Source organism: Bombina bombina, chromosome 4, assembly GCF_027579735.1.
Source record: "Bombina bombina isolate aBomBom1 chromosome 4, aBomBom1.pri, whole genome shotgun sequence".
Lineage (NCBI taxonomy): Eukaryota > Metazoa > Chordata > Amphibia > Anura > Bombinatoridae > Bombina > Bombina bombina.
The window spans coordinates 917,841,682-917,865,436 of record NC_069502.1 but is presented as its reverse complement, the minus strand read 5'-3'; the positions used below and the strand labels follow the sequence as shown (position 1 = coordinate 917,865,436).

At 37.4% G+C, this 23,755-nt stretch overlaps 1 protein-coding gene across 6 annotated transcripts in view; it reads right to left on the bottom strand.

The window, feature by feature from the left end:
* LTBP1 (latent transforming growth factor beta binding protein 1) overlaps positions 1–23,755 on the bottom strand; it is a 596,328-nt gene that overhangs the window by 78,126 nt on the left and 494,447 nt on the right. For all 6 annotated transcript variants that reach the window (XM_053711864.1, XM_053711861.1, XM_053711862.1 and 3 more), the window contains 6 exons: positions 23,420–23,542; positions 18,324–18,443; positions 12,902–13,027; positions 10,904–11,026; positions 10,096–10,218; positions 159–284 (listed from right to left, as the gene is read on the bottom strand). In XM_053711864.1, coding sequence (XP_053567839.1) covers positions 159–284; positions 10,096–10,218; positions 10,904–11,026; positions 12,902–13,027; positions 18,324–18,443; positions 23,420–23,542 — 741 coding nt within the window. The remainder of the gene's footprint in view (positions 1–158; positions 285–10,095; positions 10,219–10,903; positions 11,027–12,901; positions 13,028–18,323; positions 18,444–23,419; positions 23,543–23,755) is intronic.

The window sequence follows — 23,755 nt, the reverse complement described above, 5'->3', positions numbered from 1 at the left end:
AAAATTTGGGGGTTTCATGTTTCTTAAAATTTTGAGTCTGAAGCCCCTTTAAATGATGAATTTGATAAAAGTTTTTGAAATTGAATTTAGCTGTTTCTGACTAGTGCCTAATATATATTTATCCTGCATAAATGTTCCGCAAGTAGATCATCCTGTACCTTGACACCTTCTGCCGTCTACAAGCTGGAAGCCATCTGGACAAGAACATTCATAAGACCCATATGTATTATGGCAGATTCCTCCTCCTTGGCAAGCTTCAGCCGCCTCCTGGCATTCATCTATGTCTGCAATCATATTTTAGGCAAACAAAACTATTATTTCATGATCGGGTGGCCAATTATTTGAAAATCATGACCCATTTCGGTCTGACATAAAAGTAATTCTTTCAGTGCATCTTAAAAATCAAAATGCAGAAGAAAAAAAAAAGTAGATTTTAGAGAATTGTACATGTGGGAATATTTTATCTAAGCCTTCTCAGTATTCATGACGCACAACTTTACATGGATACAGACAGCATTGTAGATTTAAAAATGCTGAACAGTTTATTGTAGAAATTACCATGCAAATGTAATAATACTTCTGTATGGAAAAAAACAATCTTTGTATGCAGAGAAGAGATGTATACACAGCCCAGGTTTGCTTTGGCAGCTGCAGGGACAAAAAATCTTTTTTTAAAAAGGTATATTTTTGGGTATATTAATCAAATTTCTAATTTGTCTCACATTATATCAATATCAAAACCTATGTTATCATTTTACAATGGTTATACGTCAAACAAGTCAGTTAGAATAGCATAAGCGATCTTATTACTAGATAACTATACATTATACAGGGAGTGCAGAATTATTAGGCAAGTTGTATTTTTAAGGATTCATTTTATTATTGAACAACAACCATGTTCTCAATGAACCCAAAAAACTCATTAATATCAAAGCTGAATATTTTTGGAAGTAGTTTTTAGTTTGTTTTTAGTTTTAGCTATTTTAGGGGGATATCTGTGTGTGCAGGTGACTATTACTGTGCATAATTATTAGGCAACTTAACAAAAAACAAATATATACCCATTTCAATTATTTATTTTTACCAGTGAAACCAATATAACATCTCAACATTCACAAATATAAATTTCTGACATTCAAAAACAAAACAAAAACAAATCAGTGACCAATATAGCCACCTTTCTTTGCAAGGACACTCAAAAGCCTGCCATCCATGGATTCTGTCAGTGTTTTGATCTGTTCACCATCAACATTGCGTGCAGCAGCAACCACAGCCTCCCAGACACTGTTCAGAGAGGTGTACTGTTTTCCCTCCTTGTAAATCTCACATTTGATGAGGGACCACAGGTTCTCAATGGGGTTCAGATCAGGTGAACAAGGAGGCCATGTCATTAGATTTTCTTCTTTTATACCCTTTCTTGCCAGCCACGCTGTGGAGTACTTGGACGCGTGTGATGGAGCATTGTCCTGCATGAAAATCATGTTTTTCTTGAAGGATGCAGACTTCTTCCTGTACCACTGCTTGAAGAAGGTGTCTTCCAGAAACTGGCAGTAGGACTGGGAGTTGAGCTTGACTCCATCCTCAACCCGAAAAGGCCCCACAAGCTCATCTTTGATGATACCAGCCCAAACCAGTACTCCACCTCCACCTTGCTGGCGTCTGAGTCGGACTGGAGCTCTCTGCCCTTTACCAATCCAGCCACGGGCCCATCCATCTGGCCCATCAAGACTCACTCTCATTTCATCAGTCCATAAAACCTTAGAAAAATCAGTCTTGAGATATTTCTTGGCCCAGTCTTGACGTTTCAGCTTGTGTGTCTTGTTCAGTGGTGGTCGTCTTTCAGCCTTTCTTACCTTGGCCATGTCTCTGAGCATTGCACACCTTGTGCTTTTGGGCACTCCAGTGATGTTGCAGCTCTGAAATATGGCCAAACTGGTGGCAAGTGGCATCTTGGCAGCTGCACGCTTGACTTTTCTCAGTTCATGGGCAGTTATTTTGCGCCTTGGTTTTTCCACATGCTTCTTGCGACCCTGTTGACTATTTTGAATGAAACGCTTGATTGTTCGATGATCACGCTTCAGAAGCTTTGCAATTTTAAGAGTGCTGCATCCCTCTGCAAGATATCTCACTATTTTTGACTTTTCTGAGCCTGTCAAGTCCTTCTTTTGACCCATTTTGCCAAAGGAAAGGAAGTTGCCTAATAATTATGCACACCTGATATAGGGTGTTGATGTCATTAGACCACACCCCTTCTCATTACAGAGATGCACATCACCTAATATGCTTAATTGGTAGTAGGCTTTCGAGCCTATACAGCTTGGAGTAAGACAACATGCATAAAGAGGATGATGTGGTCAAAATACTAATTTGCCTAATAATTCTGCACTCCCTGTATAAATATATCCTTTGATGAGTTTGCACAATTCACTTTTTTTAAATAGTAGCATCTACCTTAACCCCTTCAGTGCTGAGCTATTTCCCACCCTTGTGATTTTAGTTGTTGGACATTCATATTGTGTTTATATATAAATTGCAGCATTTTTTAATGTGGTCTATGGGACTTAGCATGTGCAAAAGTTTAACACCTTAACGTATTTAACAGTAAACACCTTGAGATTTTTGTAAAGAATTTTTAGTTATGTGTAATGAAACATTTTGCAATATATTTGTATTATTTATCCCCCCCCCCTTTTCATATAATTTAGCTCTGAAAATCGAGCAAATTCTATTTCTCAGAACTTAAAATGCACCTTATTAAGGCTAACTCCGCTGCATATATGTCCCTCTTTGGCTTTATCAGACAGCAACTGGAAAACAATGTACTTATACTAACATTTTGACTGTGGCTAGCCTTGTTGTCTGTGAACTAAAGCCCAGATTGGCTCCTGCAAATGGTGGGTGGCAATTGGCTACGGAAAAAATAACTGCAGTAAAAAGGATGTTAATTTGTTTTAAAAAGGATAAGACTTGGCTGATGTGTTATTCTACAGCAGCACAGCAGAAATGTCTTGTAATTACAAAGCGTCTCCTGTCCCTTTAATCTTAAAATAATAGTATATTGCTACGTAAGCGACGCTAGGGAGCTGAAATCTTGCAGATCATGTATTTATGTTGATATTGCTTTTTAGCCCAGAGTCATTGCTAGGGACGGGCAAATGTTTTGCTACATTCAACAAATGAAACAAATTCTATCACATTATTTTGTTTCAAATTCTGTATGTTTGTACAACATTCTAACATTTGTTTAATGTAATAGTATTTCTAATGCTTTCTTTAAACGTTAAATTCTATTCAAATTTTTCTAATTTGAATATTGCATAATTCGAATCGATATATTTCTAAATGCCCTCTTTAAATGTAATATTCAAATTATGCAATATTCAAAAAAGAAACATTTGAATCAATATATTTGTATCTATTATGTATTAATTTACTAAATTCCCTACCACATGAACTATTGAACTTTTGAATAGTGTTTGTTAAATCGAATGTTACATTCTAATTTTCGAATGTGGATATTCGATTTAATTATGAACATTCAAAAAAGAAAGTAACTTTTGAAAACCAAAGGATTTTCAGTCTTAACAACTTTTGATTATCCTAAAGGAATGTCCACAGGACTATTCGTTCTCACAAACAAATTACACTTTCACCACATTTGCCTGTCCCAAGTAATGTAGAAAATATGGGGCCGAAAAATGTAGAAAAACAGAATTTATGCTTACCTGATAAATTACTTTCTCCAACGGTGTGTCCGGTCCACGGCTTCATCCTTACTTGTGGGATATTCTCCTCCCCAACAGGAAATGGCAAAGAGCCCAGCAAAGCTGGTCATATGATCCCTCCTAGACTCCGCCTACCCCAGTCATTCGACCGACGTACAGGAGGAAATATGCATAGGAGAAACCATATGATACCGTGGTGACTGTAGTTAGAGAAAATAATTCATCAGACCTGATTAAAAAAACCAGGGCGGGCCGTGGACCGGACACACCGTTGGAGAAAGTAATTTATCAGGTAAGCATAAATTCTGTTTTCTCCAACATAGGTGTGTCCGGTCCACGGCGTCATCCTTACTTGTGGGAACCAATACCAAAGCTTTAGGACACGGATGAAGGGAGGGAGCAAATCAGGTCACCTAAACGGAAGGCACCACAGCTTGCAAAACCTTTCTCCCAAAAATAGCCTCCGAAGAAGCAAAAGTATCAAATTTGTAAAATTTGGCAAAAGTGTGCAGTGAAGACCAAGTTGCTGCCTTACATATCTGGTCAACAGAAGCCTCGTTCTTGAAGGCCCATGTGGAAGCCACAGCCCTAGTGGAGTGAGCTGTGATTCTTTCATGAGGCTGCCGTCTGGCAGTCTCATAAGCCAAACGGATAATGCTTTTAAGCCAAAAAGAAAGAGAGGTAGAAGTTGTTTTTTGACCTCTCCTTTTACCAGAATAAACAACAAACAAAGAAGAAGTTTGTCTGAAATCTTTAGTGGCCTCTAAATAGAATTTTAGAGCACGGACTACGTCCAAATTGTGTAACAAACGTTCCTTCTTTGAAACTGGATTCGGGCACAAAGAAGGTACAACTATCTCCTGGTTAATATTCTTGTTGGAAACAACTTTCGGAAGAAAACCAGGCTTAGTACGCAAAACCACCTTATCTGCATGGAACACCAGATAGGGCGGAGAACACTGCAGAGCAGATAACTCATAAACTCTTCTAGCAGAAGAAATTGCAACCAAAAACAAAACTTTCCAAGATAATAACTTAATATCTACGGAATGTAAGGGTTCAAACGGAACCCCTTGAAGAACTGAAAGAACTAGATTAAGACTCCAGGGAGGAGTCAAAGGTCTGTAAACAGGCTTGATTCTAACCAGAGCCTGAACAAACGCTTGAACGTCTGGCACAGCTGCCAGCCTCTTGTGAAGTAAAACAGATAACGCAGAAATCTGCCCCTTCAGAGAACTTGCAGATAATCCCTTCTCCAAACCCTCTTGTAGAAAGGATAAAATCCTACGGATTTTTATCTTGTTCCATGGGAATCCTTTAGATTCACACCAATAGATATATTTTTTTCCATATCTTATGGTAAATTTTTCTAGTTACAGGCTTTCTAGCCTGAATCAGAGTATATATTACAGAATCTGAAAACCCACGCTTTGATAAAATCAAGCGTTCAATCTCCAAGCAGTCAGTTGGAGAGAAACCAGATTCGGATGTTCGAATGGACCTTGAACAAGAAGGTCCTGTCTCAAAGGTAGCTTCCATGGTGGAGCCGATGACATATTCACCAGGTCTGCATACCAAGTCCTGCGTGGCCACGCAGGAGCTATCAAGATCACCGAAGCCCTCTCCTGGTTGATCCTGGCTACCAGCCTGGGAATGAGAGGAAACGGTGGGAAAACATAAGCTAGGTTGAAGGTCCAAGGTGCTACTAGTGCATCTACTAGAGTCGCCTTGGGATCCCTGGATCTGGACCCGTAACAAGGAACCTTGAAGTTCTGACGAGACGCCATCAGATCCATGTCTGGAATGCCCCATAATTGAGTTATTTGGGCAAAGATTTCCGGGTGGAGTTCCCACTCCCCCGGATGGAATGTCTGACGACTCAGAAAATCCGCTTCCCAATTTTCCACCCCTGGGATGTGGATTGCAGACAAGTGGCAGGAGTGATCCTCCGCCCATTGAATTATCTTGGTCACTTCCTCCATCGCCAGGGAACTCCTTGTTCCCCCCTGATGGTTGATATATGCAACTGTCGTCATGTTGTCTGATTGAAACCTTATGAATTTGGCCTTTGCTAGATGAGGCCAAGCTTTGAGAGCATTGAATATCGCTCTTAGTTCCAGAATGTTTATCGGGAGAAGAGATTCTTCCCGAGACCATAAACCCTGAGCTTTCAGGGGTTCCCAGACCGCACCCCAGCCCACCAGACTGGCGTCGGTCGTGACAATGACCCACTCTGGTCTGCGGAAGCTCATTCCCTGTGACAGATTGTCCAGGGTCAGCCACCAACGGAGTGAATCTCTGGTCCTTTGATCTACTTGAATCGTCGGAGACAAGTCTGTATAATCCCCATTCCACTGTCTTAGCATGCACAGTTGTAATGGTCTTAGATGAATTCGTGCAAAAGGAACTATGTCCATTGCTGCAACCATCAATCCTATTACTTCCATGCACTGCGCTATGGAAGGACGAAGAACAGAATGAAGCACTTGACAAGAGCTTAGAAGTTTTGATTTTCTGACCTCTGTCAGAAAAATTCTCATTTCTAAGGAGTCTATTATTGTTCCCAAGAAGGGAACTCTTGTTGACGGGGAAAGAGAGCTTTTTTCTATGTTTACTTTCCATCCGTGAGATCTGAGAAAGGCTAGGACGATGTCCGTATGAGCCTTTGCTTTTGACAGAGACGACGCTTGAATCAGGATGTCGTCCAAGTACGGTACTACTGCAATGCCCCTTGGTCTTAGAACCGCTAGAAGGGACCCTAGTACCTTTGTGAAAATTCTCGGAGCAGTGGCTAATCCGAAAGGAAGTGCCACAAACTGGTAATGCTTGTCCAGAAAAGCGAACCTTAGGAACTGATGATGTTCCTTGTGGATAGGAATATGGAGGTACGCATCCTTTAAATCCACCGTGGTCATAAATTGACCTTCCTGGATGGTAGGAAGGATCGTTCGAATGGTTTCCATTTTGAATGATGGAACCCTGAGAAATTTGTTTAGGATCTTGAGATCTAGAATTGGTCTGAACGTTCCCTCTTTTTTGGGAACTATGAACAGGTTGGAGTAAAACCCCATCCCTTGTTCTCTTATTGGAACTGGATGAATTACTCCCATCCTTAACAGGTCTTCTACACAATGTAAGAATGCCTGTCTTTTTATTTGGTTTGAAGATAATTGAGACCTGTGGAACCTTCCCCTTGGGGGTAGTTCCTTGAATTCCAGGAGATAACCTTGAGAAACTATTTCTAGTGCCCAAGGATCCTGAACATCTCTTGCCCAGGCCTGAGCAAAGAGAGAAAGTCTGCCCCCCACCAGATCCGGTCCCGGATCGGGGGCCATCCCTTCATGCTGTTTTGGTAGCAGTGGCAGGCTTCTTGGCCTGCTTACCCTTGTTCCAGCCTTGCATCGGTCTCCAGGCTGGTTTGGGTTGAGAAGTATTACCCTCTTGCTTAGAGGATGTAGAAGTAGAGGCTGGTCCGTTTCTGCGAAAGGGACGAAAATTAGGCTTATTTCTAGCCTTAAAAGACCTATCCTGAGGAAGGGCGTGGCCCTTTCCTCCGGTGATGTCTGAAATAATCTCTTTTAAATCAGGACCAAACAGTGTTTTGCCCTTGAAAGGGATGTTAAGCAATTTTGTCTTGGAAGACACATCCGCTGACCAAGACTTTAGCCAGAGCGCTCTGCGCGCCACGATAGCAAACCCTGAATTTTTCGCCGCTAATCTCGCTAATTGCAAAGCGGCATCTAGAATAAAAGAGTTAGCCAATTTAAGTGCATGAACTCTGTCCATAATCTCCTCATACGAAGATTCCTTATCGAGCGACTTTTCTAGTTCTTCGAACCAGAAACACGCTGCCGTAGTGACAGGAACAATGCATGAAATTGGTTGAAGAAGGTAACCTTGCTGAACAAACATTCTTTTAAGCAAACCCTCTAATTTTTTATCCATAGGATCTTTAAAAGCACAACTATCTTCTATGGGAATAGTAGTGCGTTTGTTTAGAGTAGAGACCGCCCCCTCGACCTTAGGGACTGTCTGCCATAAGTCCTTTCTGGGGTCGACTATAGGAAATAATTTCTTAAATATAGGGGGAGGCACAAAAGGTATGCAGGGCCTTTCCCATTCCTTGTTTACTATGTCCGCCACCCGCTTGGGTATAGGAAAAACATCGGGGGGCACCGGAACCTCTAGGAACTTGTCCATCTTACATAATTTCTCTGGAATGACCAAATTGTCACAATCATCCAGAGTAGATAATACCTCCTTAAGCAGTGCGCGGAGATGTTCTAATTTAAATTTAAATGTTACAACATCAGGTTCAGCTTGTTGAGAAATTTTCCCTGAATCTGAAATTTCTCCCTCAGACAAAACCTCCCTCCTGGCCCCTTCAGATTGGTGTGAGGGTATGTCAGAAGCGTTATCATCAGCGTCCTCTTGCTCTTCAGTGTTTAAAACAGAGCAATCGCGCTTTCTTTGATAAGTAGGCATTTTAGATAAAATATTTTTAATAGAATTATCCATAACATTAATTGTTGCATAGTAATAAGTATTGGCGCACTAGATGTACTAGGAGCCTCTTGTGTGGGCAAAACTGGTGTAGACACAGAAGGGGGTGATGCAGTACCATGCTTACTCCCCTCATCTGAAGAATCATCTTGGGCACTATTATTATCTGTGGCATCATTGTCCCTACTTTGTTTGGACACCATGTCACAATTATCACATATATTTAAATGGGGAGACACATTGGCTTTCATACATATAGAACATCGTTTATCTGATGGTTCAGACATGTTAAACAGGCTTAACTTGTCAACAAAGCACAAAAAACGTTTTAAAATAAAACCGTTACTGTCACTTTAAATTTTAAACAGAACACACTTTATTACTGAATATGCGAAAAAGTATGAAGCAATTGTTCAAAATTCACCAAAATTTCACCACAGTGTCTTAAAGCCTTAAAAGTATTGCACACCAAATTTGAAAGCTTTAACCCTTAAAATAACGGAACCGGAGCCGTTTTTACATTTAACCCCTATACAGTCCCAGGAATCTGCTTTTCTGAGACCCAACCAAGCCCAGAGGGGAATACGATACCAAATGACGCCTTCTATAAGCTTTTTCAGTGGATCTTAGCTCCTCACACATGCATCTGCATGCCTTGCCTTCCAAAAACAACTGCGCATTAGTGGCGCGAAAATGAGGCTCTGCCTATGACTAGAGAAGGCCCCCATCTGAAAAAGGTGTCCATACAGTGCCTGCCGTTTTTTAACAACAATCCCCAAGATTATAATAACTATAAAGCGCTATAATCTGTCAAATATGCTTAGCAAGTAATCGTTTTAGCCCAGAAAAATGTCTACCAGTTTTTTAAGCCCTTATAAAGCCTTTATTCTTATACTTAATCTAAGAAAATGGCTTACCGGTCCCCATAGGGAAAATGACAGCCTTCCAGCATTAACAAGTCGTGTTAGAAATGTGGCCATCATACCTCAGGCAGAAAAGTCTGCCAACTGCTTCCCCCAACTGAAGTTACTTCATCTCAACAGTCCTGTGTGGAAACAGCAATCGATTTTAGTAACGTCTGCTAAAATCATCTTCCTCTCACAAACAGAAATCTTCTTCTCTTTTCTGTTTCAGAGTAAATAGTACATACCAGCACTATTTTAAAATAACAAACACTTGATTGAAGAATAAAACTACATTTAAACACCAAAAAACTCTTAGCCATCTCCGTGGAGATGTTGCCTGTGCAACGGCAAAGAGAATGACTGGGGTAGGCGGAGCCTAGGAGGGATCATATGACCAGCTTTGCTGGGCTCTTTGCCATTTCCTGTTGGGGAGGAGAATATCCCACAAGTAAGGATGACGCCGTGGACCGGACACACCTATGTTGGAGAAATATGGGGCCGAATTATCAAGCTCCGAATGGAAATAGCAGTTATGGAGCAGCGGTCTTAAGACCGCTGCTCCATAACTGGTCTGCTGTCTCTGAGGCTGCGGTCTGCAATCCGACCGATCATATACGATTGGGCTGATTGACACCCCCTGCTAGCGTCCGATTGGCCGCAAATCTGCAGGGGGCGGCATTGCACTAGCAGTTCTAGTGAACTGCTTGTGCAATGTTAAATGCCGACAGCGTATGCTGTCGGCATTCAGCGATGTCTGTAGGACATGATACGCTACAGTCATTGATACGCTACAGACATTGATAAACTGGCCCCTATGTCTTCAGAATATCTTTCAACAGTATTCGTGCCATGTTTCCCAATATGTTCCCTTTTCGGCACTTGAAATGATATCTAAATGTTTAAGATATACTAGATATATGAACTCATTAGGTTGATAATAACACTTCCAGCAGCAGATCTACCTTCACACTGATCTCCTGTAGCAGACACTTTGTAACCTTCGTCACATATACATGTAAAAGATCCCATTGAATTCCTGCACTGGCCATGACCACATAGGCTCTGATTTTGACATTCATCAATATCTGCAAAAATAAAAAATAAAATTACAATTCTCATGATTCAGACACAGCATGTCATATTAAGACACTTTTCAAATTCACTTATATTATGATATTTACTTTGTTCTTTTGGCATCCATTGTTGAAAAGCATATGAATAAATCCCTAAGAGCAGCAATGCACTATTGAGAGCTGGCTGGTGATTGGTGGCTACACACAGACTGTATTTGGCATACCTCCATATGCTCTTTTTTATGTTTGTGCATAATAAAAAACAAACTTTTATTTTAAATACCTCATAGAGTGCAGCCGCTTATTACTTCACTATTTTAATTGATTGGCGGCCTGTTCTACCGCAGTGGACAGTTTGGGTAAAGTAGTCCCCTTCACAATTTATGAAGACGCTCACAAGTGACTTGGAGAGCTGGGTTATTTGCTGGGCTACACACGTCTTTTGTCATTGGCTCACCAGTGAGTTCTCAGTAGTGTATTCCTGGCCTGAAGCTGACTTTAACTATGCATTTAACCCTATATGCAGGGGTCAAACATATAATTACAATAATTATATGCAAGAAACAGTGTAATAATAAAATTCTCTAACAAAATTGTACTTTTATGACCTGTAAATGCAGAAATGTAGACAAAATAACATCAGCAATGGCTCTCAAGTGAAAGGGTTTTGTCAATACAGTTTCAATGAAATACTTACCATCGCAATGTTCCCTAGACGGAGCAAGTTGATACCCTGGGTTGCAGGAGCAAATAAATGAACCTTCCGTGTTTTGGCATTGGCCATTCAAGCATAAATCACCACGCAGACATTCATTTATATCTATAATCAGAATAAAATATACAAATGTTAGGGTAATACCATGTTGATGCCAAGCATATTTTTTATAATCTCATAATCTGCCATTCGTATATACCCTGGATTATTTTTACGTTAACATATATTTAGTCGAAAACAAAAACCTACATGTACATTTACTATAAGTATTATTATTGAATATTTTGAAGTAAGTAAAACCTTCTGCATTTTTTAAAGTCAGTTTCATGTTGTTTAAAGGGACAATAAACCCAATTTTTTTTTTTTCGTGATTCAGATAGAACATGCAATTTTAAGCAACTTTCTAATTTACTCCTATTATCAATTTTTCTTTGTTTTCTTTGTATCTTTATTTAAGAAGCAGGAATGAAAGGTTAGGAGCAGGCCCATTTTATGTTCAGCACCTGGGTAGCGCTTGCCGATTGGTGGTAAAAATTTAGCCACCAATCAGCAAGAGCTATACAGGGTTCTGAATCAAAAGTGGGCCGGCTTCTAAGGTTTCATTTGTGCTTTTTGATAAAAAGATACTAAAAGAACAATCAAAAATTAACAAAACAAAGGGAGGTGATCCGAGGTTTGCTGGAAAAGGCAAAAATGCTATTGGCTCCCAGCTGACCTTGTTGTCTATATTATAGACGGAGGTAACTGGCTGGGAGAGTGCTTAGAGCATATTACAACATTTAAATCAAAGAAAAAACCCTATTAAGAGAATAGGGAAAAGTATGCTATTTTTACACATAAAGTATATATTTTTCCACTTAAAATTGAACTTTTACTGGTTATAGTTAAAGAAGGCAGCATAAATAGAAATTGTATCTAGCGTGCTAGAAAAATAGTTAAAAACACAACTCTGTAACTGTGACTTGTATAAAGTACTTCAATGTTGCTGATTTTAGGTAGTTTATCACATATGAGGAGGAGGGGAAAAAATCAACGATATTGGGTAAATATAAGGGCCTCTGAGGAAGCGTATATGTGAAACGCGACTGCGTCAGGGGCTTCGTGTTTATTTTAACTGCACTCTGTTAATTTCAGACTATCTAATAATAGATCATTTTATTTGTTGTTGTAATATTTGGGACATATTGTGGGAAGGATGGGGAAGGGATTTAAAGCATATTTAGTGTAAAAAAAAGTGGCTTATCTACCCTAATATAGGGCAATACAGGACACAGTTCCTAAATAGAGGCTCTTACTTTTTACCTAATATCGTTGATTTCCCCCCTCCTCCTCATATGTGATAAACTACCTAAAATCAGCAACATTGAAGTACTTTATACAAGTCACAGTTACAGAGTTTTGTTTTTAACTCTTTTTCTGGCACGCTAGATACAATTTCTATTTATGCTGCCTTTTTTAACTATAACTAGTAAAGTTCAATTTTAAGTGGAAAAATATATACTTCATGTCTAAAAAGAGCATACTTTTCCCTATTCTCTTAATAGGGTTTTTTCTTTGAACAATCAAAAATTGATAATAGGAGTAAATTAGAAACTAGCTTAAAATTGCACGCTCTCTCTGAATCATGAAAGAAAAAAATTTGGGTTTAGTATCCCTTTAAAACTGAGCAATTGTTTTGCAGCCAATCAGACTCAAGCTAGCAGATTGTCAGGTTGTTAGTTTCAAATCATTGTTTTTGGGTTGCTTTACATTTGGTTTAAGTGCCCATCTAGAGCTAACATCATCTGATTTTTCTTTTAAGTTGCAAATTAGTAAACAATCCCTATAATTCCTCCCATTTAATATACTGATAGATGCATTAAACCTCTTAATAAAACTGTAAATGTATCTACAGTATAAGTATTAAAAAGGATGAAACCAAAGCTAACAAATGGCAAAATATAAAAAGTAAAACAATACTTATAAAAAAGCATCATTTACCTATGCATTGTTTGCCGTCTGAGGTTGATTCATACCCTCTTTGGCATGTACACTTGTAAGAACCCTCAAGATTGACACATTCACCATTAGCACACAATATGGCATCTTCCTGGCATTCATTGATGTCTAAAAAGTCAAACAAGTATTAATGAAATGAAACATTTACGAAAGGATTTTACAAAAGAATTGTAAAATGAGAACGCAACGGCAAAACAATCTCTATTTTAGTCTAATAGAAAACTCATTTCAACCTACAAAAATCAAGCAAAAGATTGTAAATTTGCTTAAAAACTATACAAATGCTTCTATAGTGCTTGTGAACCACCCAGGTTAAGTCAATTACTCAGACTTTTTAAAAAAATATGTGAAATCGCTCCCCTTTGTGCTTCAGTAATATGCAATAATTGTTGCAGGGTGCACAGATGAACAAGCAGTGCAACAGAATATATGTAGATACTTTTTTCTGTGAGTGGTGTTGGGGAACTTTTGTAGCACGGTCTGATGCAAATTAACCAGAGCGTGAAAACCCTGCACCTTTTTTAATAGTTATTGTTAATGCTAAAGGTGTGAAAAATGCAACCACATATTGCTTCTTACAATACACACTTAGGGCAAGATTACGACTGGTGCCCTAACAGACGCACACAAGGTGTAAGGGGTTTATCGTGGCTCTGTGCGTGTTGGGGAAGTAGCGCGAGTATTACGAGTTTAAAGCAAACAAGCTTGCTTGAGTGCAATTGAATTTAATGCGCGTCTGGTGCAAATTCAGAGCTATGGTTAACTGTTACGCACAACTAAAATGTTGCACAAAATACATCAAAAATACATTTAACAGTACAGTTACACTCGTCGTAAAAAATATGTAAAAAATGTTTGCATATAAAAGTTATAAAGGCTCAAAGATATGAGGTCTCAGGTGTTAGAAAAAAGAAAGGCATGCAATGGGCTTTAACACAGATATATATATATATATATATATATATATATATATACATATATACAGTATAGATATACAGACATAAATACACATATAAACACATAAATACATATGTATACATATACAGACATACGTATATATACATATAAGTGCATAGGAGTGTGAAATGTTCATATTTTATGTCGGGATAGCGCACGATGGTTAAATACGATCGGGTATGGAATCGTAAGGTGTTTTTGTCCCTTTTGGCATTCCATTGAACTTTATGGGGAAATTCGTTAACACGGTTGCGATATTCAAAGTTCAATTTTTTTGTGCGTGGTATTTGTGCTTGTGCGAAAACTTTTTACTTTCAACTAGTAATATGAGAGCTAACCGGTTAGAGGGGTTAACACACAGCAGGAGTGATAGATTGTGCTCCACTCATTATCTAGCCATTAGTAAAGTATGGCGTATGTAATACTATACAGGTGGCCCTCATATTACAACGGTTCAATTTACACCGTTTCAGAATAACAACCTTTTATTCCAGTCATGTGACTGCTATTGAGAAGCAGTGCATTTATTAAAATAGTCAGTAGGTGGAGCTGTCCGCTTGTGTTGCAGCAAAGCCAAGCAAGCTGAAATTAATCAGTTTAACCAGACCTGAGCTATCGAGCAGATTTCAAAGGAACAAGATCTTCCTGTCTATAAATCAGTCCAGATCGGAATGCATAGAAAGAACTGTTTGGAGAAAAATGCAAGTGAAGTCTGCGTTGTGTGATTATTTTATTAGGTTTATAATGCTGTTTAGCAAATGTTTTTTTCATTTAACTTAGTTTAATTATATATTCTGTGTTGTGTGATTATTTTATTAGGTTTATAATGCGGTTTAGCCTTTAAAGTCTTCATTTCAAAGCTTTAAAAATAATGTATTAGGTGTTACTTATGACAATTTTGAGAGGGGCCTGGAACCTAACTCTCTCACTTCCCATTGACTTACATTATAAACTGGGTTTCAATTTACAACTGTTTCAATTTACAACCATTCCTTCTGGAACCTAACCCCGGCATAAACTGAGGGCTACCTGTACTTCTGTTATTTTTGCTGCATCTCATGATTTTACATAGTGGTTGCTTCTATTTAAAGCGGATTTGACAATATGCTGGATTTTGAATATGGCAGTATGTCAATAATATTAAGAAGACGAGCAATATTTTGTTTTGTTTTGCAATAAATACAGATAGTTTCATTTGCACTTCTAATGTATACAAATCTGATTGCCGAAACCTGCAGGTAACTTTATTTATATTTGTAACAAAATACAAATTATAGCACCTGTTTAAAGGGATATGAAACCCATTTTTTTTTCTTTTATGATTCAGATAGAGCATGCAATTTTAAACACCTTTTTAATTTACTTCTATTATCAATTTTTCTTCATTCTCTTAGTATCTTTTGTTGAAAAGTAGGGACGTAGTTTTGCAAGAATGATATCCATTTGCCAGACCACTAGATGGCAGCACTATTTTCTGCTATGTAGTGTTCCTACCTAGATATATCTTCAACACAGAATACAACGGGAATGAAACAAATTTGATAACAGAAGTAAATTGGAACATTTTTAAAAATGGTTTGCTCTATCTGAATCATCATATCCCTTTAATACCAAGTTTTTAGCTTATTTATGTTTTATACAGACTGATACAGATATTTACACAGATCTAAACATACCAATAAGATAGATGGACAAATAGAATGGGCAGCTTTATTTATGTTGATTTTGTTAATACTCATTAATATAAGACTTTAAAACACATAAATAACATTAAAGGGACACTGAACCTAATTTTTTTTTCTTTCGTGATTCAGATAGAGCATGAAATTTTAAGCAACTTTCTAATTTACTCCTATTATCAAATTTTCTTCATTCTCTCTGTATCTTTATTTGAAATGCAAGAATGTAAGTTTGGATGCCGGCCCATTTTTTGTGAACAACCTGGGTTGTCCTTGCTGATTGGTGGATAAATTCATCCACCAATAAAAAAGTGCTGACCGGAGTTCTCAACCAAACAAAAAGCTTAGATGCCTTCTTTTTCAAATAAAGATAGCAAGAGAAAGAAGAAAAATTGATAATAGGAGTAAATTAGAAAGTTGCTTAAAATTGCATGCTTTATCTAAATCAAGAAAGAAAAAAATTGGGTTCAGTGTCCCTTTAAGATATAACCACTATTATTATTGTGGATTTGTAATCTTGAATTATTTTTATTCCAAATAAAAGACAATTTATTTTGAGGTCATCTGCCATAAAACTTATCTTTCCCATGAGTTGATGCCCAGTTCTGCAAGTGCTGGTGAAATGTATCTGATAGCAAAATGAAAAGCAGATTGAAACAGTCTGAGTTTTTAAGCCGAGGACACTGTTGTGTCTGCTTTTTAGGAACACTGTGTACTCACTACGGAATGTGTGTGTGTGTGTGTATATATATATATATATATATGTATATATATATATATATATATATATATATATAGATATAGATATATGTATATAGATACTGTAGATAGATACTAATAGATAGATAAGCACTCCTGCTTAGTATTTAAAATTGAACCATTACTCATTTCAAGAATGTATTTCTAAATGGGGGACTTCATTGGTAAAGGTTGAATTTCAAAATCTATTATTAATGATTAGTAACTTTGTCTGTTGCTAAACCTTGTTATCAAAGTGATGGTAAAGTCTCCCTTTTATGAAATCAGATCCGGAATGTTAGCAATATTTTAGATCGAGTTTAATTCATCAGTGGTAATGAAGATGCGCTATAACTTACTCTTTAATACAGATATGAAATTCAAATTCCCCGGGCTCTGCCGGCCACTTCAATGTTAATTTTTCTGTGAACAACGGTTTAAATTGTTGTCCAATCAGCGCTCTCCCATTTAGGTACATTTGTTGTAGCTAAAGCGCTGATTGGACAACAATTTAAACCGTTGCTCACAGAAAAATTAACATTTGAAGTGGCCGGCGGAGCCCGGGGAATTTGAATTTCATATCTATATTAAAAACTATATTAAAAACTAAGATATAGCGCATCTTCATTAGAACTGATGAATTAAACTCCACCTAAAATTTTACTTACCTTACGGATCTGTTTTTATAAAGGGGAGCGTTTACCATCACTTTAATGACCAACGTATGTATTTGTTGTTTCAAGCACGTAACTTCTATCGCCATTTCTTTTTGCCTCTCAGAAATCTGCTTTATCTATTTGCTGTCTTTTTCATTATTGTTTTATATTTTTCTATCTCTCTTCTTCTCATCGTCTATAAATCTCTTTTACTTTCTGTGATTCCCTTGTGATTTCTCGAATTTCTCATTTCTGCCCTCTACACGTATTTCTACTCTTCCATCTATTTTACCTATCTGCATGGTTTAAAACAAAGATATTACCTTTTTTTTCAAATATGTTTTCTCAAATCCATCAGGATAGATAAGTAGAGACAAAGGGGCATATTTATCAAGCTCCATATGGCGTCTGATGCCCCGTGTGCTCGCCGGAAACAGAAGTTATGAAGCAGCGGCCTAAAGACCGTTGCTCCATAACCTGTCTGCCTGCTCTGAGGCGGCGGACAGAATTTAACAGAAATCAACCCCATCGAATACAATCAGGCTGACTGACACCTCCTGCTAGCGGCAGATTGCCCACGAATCTGCAGAGGGCAGTATTGCACCAGCAGTTCACAAGAACTGCTGGTACAATGATAAATATCGAGAGCGTATGCTGTCGTGATTTATCGATGTGCAGCGGACATGATCCGCTATATCGGATCATGTCCGCTTGCACCATAATAAATAGGTCCCAAACTGCCTTCATCTGTAATCTCAAAATATATAATCTATCATGTTCTCCTTTATTTCACTGCCCAAACTCCAAATTACAAACTCCCCTAACCTGGACTGTCAAGACTCCACAACTTGATTGCTCACAAACTGACAACAAAACTCACACCTCTTGTTTTAGGTTTTCAATGCTGGTAGGTAAGGAAATATGCAAATATTTATTTGAACAAATATATTATCATATTATCATCATCATTATTATATTATGTTGTTTTGGATATATCATTCACCTCAAATATTGATTATTAAATTATTAAATTCAAGAACAAAGTTGCATATGCTCAGAAATGATGTTCAACTCCTATTCCAATTTTTCGGTACCCAGCGCTACGGAATAAATAATAATAATAGTAATAAAGACAGAACGTTGTTCTGCAATTAAAATTTCTTTAAAACTAACAAATGTGTCAAAATTTCAGAATAAGGGACTTGGGAGTAATTATTTTGAATAATCTAAAATAATTTTTTTTTAATTAAATTAATGACATAATTGTCTGTTGATAAATCATAGTGAAGGGTATCATGAATTCTGTGTATTTGTAAATAGCTAAATGTATTTGCTGTGCTAATATGTCAATTTACAAGAAGAAACTAAACTCACCATAGCAGTTCCCATTGCTTCCCCTATAGCCTTCTGGGCATGGAACGCAAGCATAAGAACCGCGATTGTTAACGCATCTGTCATCAGGGCATGTACTTGGATTTAAGCATTCATCGATATCTGGTAAAACAAAGAAGCCATTGAAATCAGTGAAATCTTTAAACAACACAAAACAATTACATTTAATAAAAAAATAAATATTATTTTACGTTAAAAATGTGTCTCCATTCCTTTAAAGAACATTAATGTAATAATTAAATGCTCTAATTTATTACATGCAAACTGGTTAAACGCAAATTTTTACTTATGAGCCACAATGCTTTGCTTCTCCTGAGAAGAATGTGTCAAACAGCCAATCAGGAGTTGCGTACACACATAGCTGGTAATTATAAGTTGTGTCCTACATATATCCAGCACAGAAGCACATCTCCAAGCCACCTTTTTTGTGAGAAGTAAAATGCACGTCGGCTGTGTGTGGAGGTCGATACAGAGAATGGCTTACAGCTTTTGAAGCACTCATATGTGGAGGCCTATGCTTGCTACTCAGCATCCCTTGCTTAGTGCCATTGTTTGTTGAGTAACAGGGTACTAACTGTTCCCCTGTAGATAGTCAGCATATTTCAAGCTCATATAACTAATCATTGAACTAATAGTTTCTGTTTCAGCAGCCTTGTTATAAAAACTAGCATTTAAAATAGCTGTCTGTTCCTTTTCGCTTTTGCTAATTGACTTTTTTTGGTTTATCATGAAGTTTGAATAGAAACCTGTGACATTTATTACACATTCCTAAATGGTGTGAACTGTGTTTGTGAACTTATATGTAAACTGTTCTCATTCTAAGGGGCAGATTTATTAAGGACGGGATGGCCCTGAATGCCCCTGTTTCCGTGCGAGTCTCCAGGCTCGCCGGAAACAGGAATTAAGAAGCAGCAGTCTTAAGACCGCTGCTCCTTAACTGGTACGCCTCTTCTGAGGCTGCAGACATCAATCCGCCCAATCTCATATGATCAGGTTTATTGACACCCCCTGCTAGCGGTCGATTGGCTGCAAATCTGCAGGGGGCAGCATTGCACAAGCAGTTCACCAGAACTGCTTGTGCAATGTTAAATGCCGACAGCGTATGCTGTCAGCATTCAGCGATGTCGGGCGGACATGATTCGCTACAGCAGATCATGTCCAACTGACTGTTAATAAATCGGCCCCTAAGTGTGAAGTTTTAGTGTCTATAAAACAATGGGAGCGATGAGCTATAAATGTGTCACTAGAGTGTGTAACCAATGACTGTGTGGAATATAGCAGTGTTAGGCTGGAGAATAACAGGAATTTGAAAACTCACATTTTTTTCAGAATTGACAGGAAAATGGGACAAAATTAATATGTATTGCTAAGATGTTGGTTTTTTTTACTGCACATTATTAAAGGGATATGAAACCCATAATTTTTTTCTTTTGTGATTCAGATCGAGCATTTGTTGTAAGAGATACCTATGAAGGTGTCTGGATCACTAAATAGCAGGAAATAGTGTAGCCATCTAGTGCAAATAGACACTATTGCAAAACTGCTGCCATATAGTGCTCCAAACACATGCACGCTCCTGAGCTTACACCACTGTTTTTTTGTGTGTTTTTTTTAAAGATATCAAGAGAGCAGAGAAAATGCGATAATAGAAGTAAACTATAAAGTTGTTTAAAATCTCATGCTCTATCTGAATAATGAAAGAAAAAATTGGGGTTTTATGTTCCTTTAAAGGGACATAATACTCATATGCTAAATCACTTGAAACTGATGCAGTATAACTGTAAAAAGCTGACAGAAAAATATCACCTGAGCTTCTCTATGTAAAAAAGGAAGATATTTTACCACACAATTTCCTCAGCTCAGCAGAGTAAGTTCTGTGTAAAAAGTTATACTCTTATAAAAAAAATGAAGACATGAACAGCAGCCAATCAGCAACAGCGCTGAGGTCATGAATTCTTTTACTGTGATCTCATGAGATTTCACTTAACTCTCATAAGATTTCATAGTAAATTTCCTTACACTGAATAGGGAAATAAGATGAGTGTGCACGAAAGCTCGCTCCTTCCGCTGTCCCGAGACAGACATACTGATTTGCTGCTTAGAAGTCCTTTACAATGGGATGTGGCTACTGAGGAACTTTTGAGGTAAAATATCTTCCTTTTTTACATAGAGATGTTCAGGTGATATTTTCTAGTCAGCTTTTAACAGCTATACTGCATCACATCACTTTCAAGTGTTTAAACATTCGGGTATTATGGCCCTTTAAGCACTCTGTTTTGAGCCTTGATAAAAATGGAACAATAATATCAGGCAAATATTTGTGTTGTACAAAAAGTAATATAAGTAAGTTTAAAGGTCCATTAAATAACAGAAGAATGGCATAATCAGCAATTGCATAATAAAAAGACAATGTAATAGCCCTAACTCTGAATTTTAAATGAGCAGATTCATAAGTATAAACTGTGAACTCTTGTACATGCACAGTAGTAGCTGGTGTCTGAGAAAGTGTGCATATAAAATAACTGTGCACAGTTTGATAATGAAAGTAAATTGTAAAGTCTCTTAAAACTGCATGCTCTATCTAAATCACAATAGTTTCATTTTGACTTTAAAGGGATACTAAACCCAATTTTTTTTGGTTCAGCACCTGGATAGGGCTTGATGATTGGTGGCTAAATGTAGCCACCAATCAGCAAGCATTAACCAGGTGCTGAAACAAAAATGGGACGGCTCCTAACCTTACATTCCTGCTTTTTCAAATAAAGATAGCATGAGAATGAAGAAAAATGTATAATAGGAGTAAATTAGAAAGTTGCTTAAAATTGCATGCTCTATCTGAATCATGGGTTTGTATCCCTTTAATAGTGTCCCTTTAAGTTTATTTTATTTTTTTACTTTTATTTTTCAATGTTTACATGCAAGGCAGAAAATTTGTGACAAAGTTGACAAGACGTGAATAAATGTTCTGTTTGTGACTTAGTAATATTTTAACTGGGAACAATACAAAACACTGTAGTACAAGATCTCAAATAAATAAGATGTTTACTTGTTGCAACATTTGCCAGCTGGGAGATCACAGGAATGTGACACTGACATTATTTTGCTTCCAACAAGTCGTTTCATGTATAACAATCACAAAGCATGGCAACCTTGCAATTAAATTGGGAACTTTCAATTTATCTGCTGCACCTGTCAGCTATTCATTCGGTATGGATCAATGACTAACTAAATTACTTGTGCTTGTTGAGCTATCTTAGATACACCTAATTGCTCTGCTTCTTTCCTTGTCTTGGAATTTACTGTGTACATGTGTAAAATGTATCTAAATAAATTGTATTAGCATTCTAGGATTTTTTCTAATTTATTTATTTTTATCTAAAGTCAATGTTCTTAAAAGTGATAGTAAATCCTAGTGTTTGTGAAATGCTAGGATTTACCAGTGGAACAAATAAAATACTTCATGCTGAAAGTTCCTTTATTTGTCTGAAGCATTCTCTGCGCTGAGCTCCTCAGGCAGCCTATGGCTGAATTCTATTTTTCAGGGAGGTGATGTTTCCACCTCTTAGCCAATAGCCATGCGGGACAGCTGGCATTATGCCGGATAGCTAGCACGCTATTGGCTAAAATCACCTCAGTGATAAAACTGCATTCTGCTGTGGGCTTCCTGAGGGGTTCAATGCGGAAAGCGCTGCAGACAAATAAAGGAACTTTCAGCATGAAGTATTTTATACTGCGAAGTCTACCCAGTCATTTGCTCATCATTTTTCAAGTATTTATTTCACATCTAGCAGGATTAGAGGCCTACTAAAAGGGTGGCTTCCAAGCCTCTTTCTCACCCTTCTCTCTTCTAAGAAGCATAAGACAACTTAATGGGGCATGAAAGTCAAAACGTAACTTTCATGATTCAGACATGAAAAGCTCAAGAGCAGCAATGCACTGCTTAGAACATATGATTATCAGCATGTAATATAAAATATATTTTGAGTTAGATGCAGAAAATTAATTCTCAACAGAAAAAAATGGAAAAGAATTTGAGAGTAACTAGAAGATAGATTTAAGATACAAATGCTAGCTGTATAGATTGCTGAGTTACTATGGACTTATAAATCTCAACCACAAATTGCACAAGGTTACTAGACTGCATATGATCCGCAGAACCTGAGCTCATTTTTTTTCTTCAAAGTGTTGGTGGATATGTGTTTATATATTAATTATAGTGCTTATTTTATTGTTGCTTATTGGTTAATTAAAAAAAAAAATGATGCAAAAAAAATATTGCATACTGGGGACAGGATGGCCTCAAAAATCGTATTTCTGCCTGATCCTGATATTCTACTCCAAAAGACTTTTTGACTTAAAAAGGTGAATATGCATATTTGTGCAATAATGGCCCATAGGATTGAAGTAGGGTTGCCAGGGGTCTAGTATTCTTCTAGTTGTCCAGTACAATCTATAGAAAATATTGGATACTTAAATGTCAATTTTTTTTTTTAATGCCCTCTGAGTTGTACCTACATTTTGAAAGCCCCATGGGCCTCTACGCAAACAAATATGGCACAGAAAGGAATAACAATGTGCTTGCAGAACTTTGTGTGTTACTGGCAGGAAGGTAAAAAAATGACTGTCTTATATGCTACTGGCCACAACATGAAGTGTTAAATCCATGTTTTTGTGCTACATGGAGCATTTGGAATAAAATCTTTTAGATTCGTATTTTTTGTACTTTCAAGCATGGCAGTGTAAAAATATTGTAATACTGGCAGTCAAATTGTTGCTGTGTGTATTACTGGCATCCAAAGAGGTAAAACTAACTATGAACAGTCACTGATAAGTCATTCAGTATTTTTGTCAAAGACACCTGCAACCTTAAATAGAAGCTCACTGGATGAAAAACACAACTCACAGTCCTATTAGTGGACAGGGAAATGCCCCACAAGAATAAAAAATGTTTTTTTGTTGTTTTTTTTCTCAAATCAGAAACATTTATTTTATACAAATGAAAAACATATCTTAAAATACTATTATTCAGAATAAAACATGACTTGAATGTCCATATAAGTATACAGTAGATCGCTCACCTTCACATTGATATTCACTGTTAAAGCGGAAGCCACTGTCACAGTATTCACAACGGAAAGAGCCAACACTGTTTATACAACGCCCATCCCCACATACGTGTGGTCGTAAGCACTCATCCACATCTAGAAATAATAAAACATCATTATAAAAGTCATTTAAAGGGACAGTAAACACCAAAAATGTTATTGTTTAAAAATATAGATAATCCCTTTATTTACCATTCCCCAGTTTTTCATAACCAACACTGTTATATTAATATACTTTTTACCTCTGTGATTACCATGTGTCTAAGCTTTCTTATCTCAGATCTTTCGACAGACCTACATTTCAGGTAA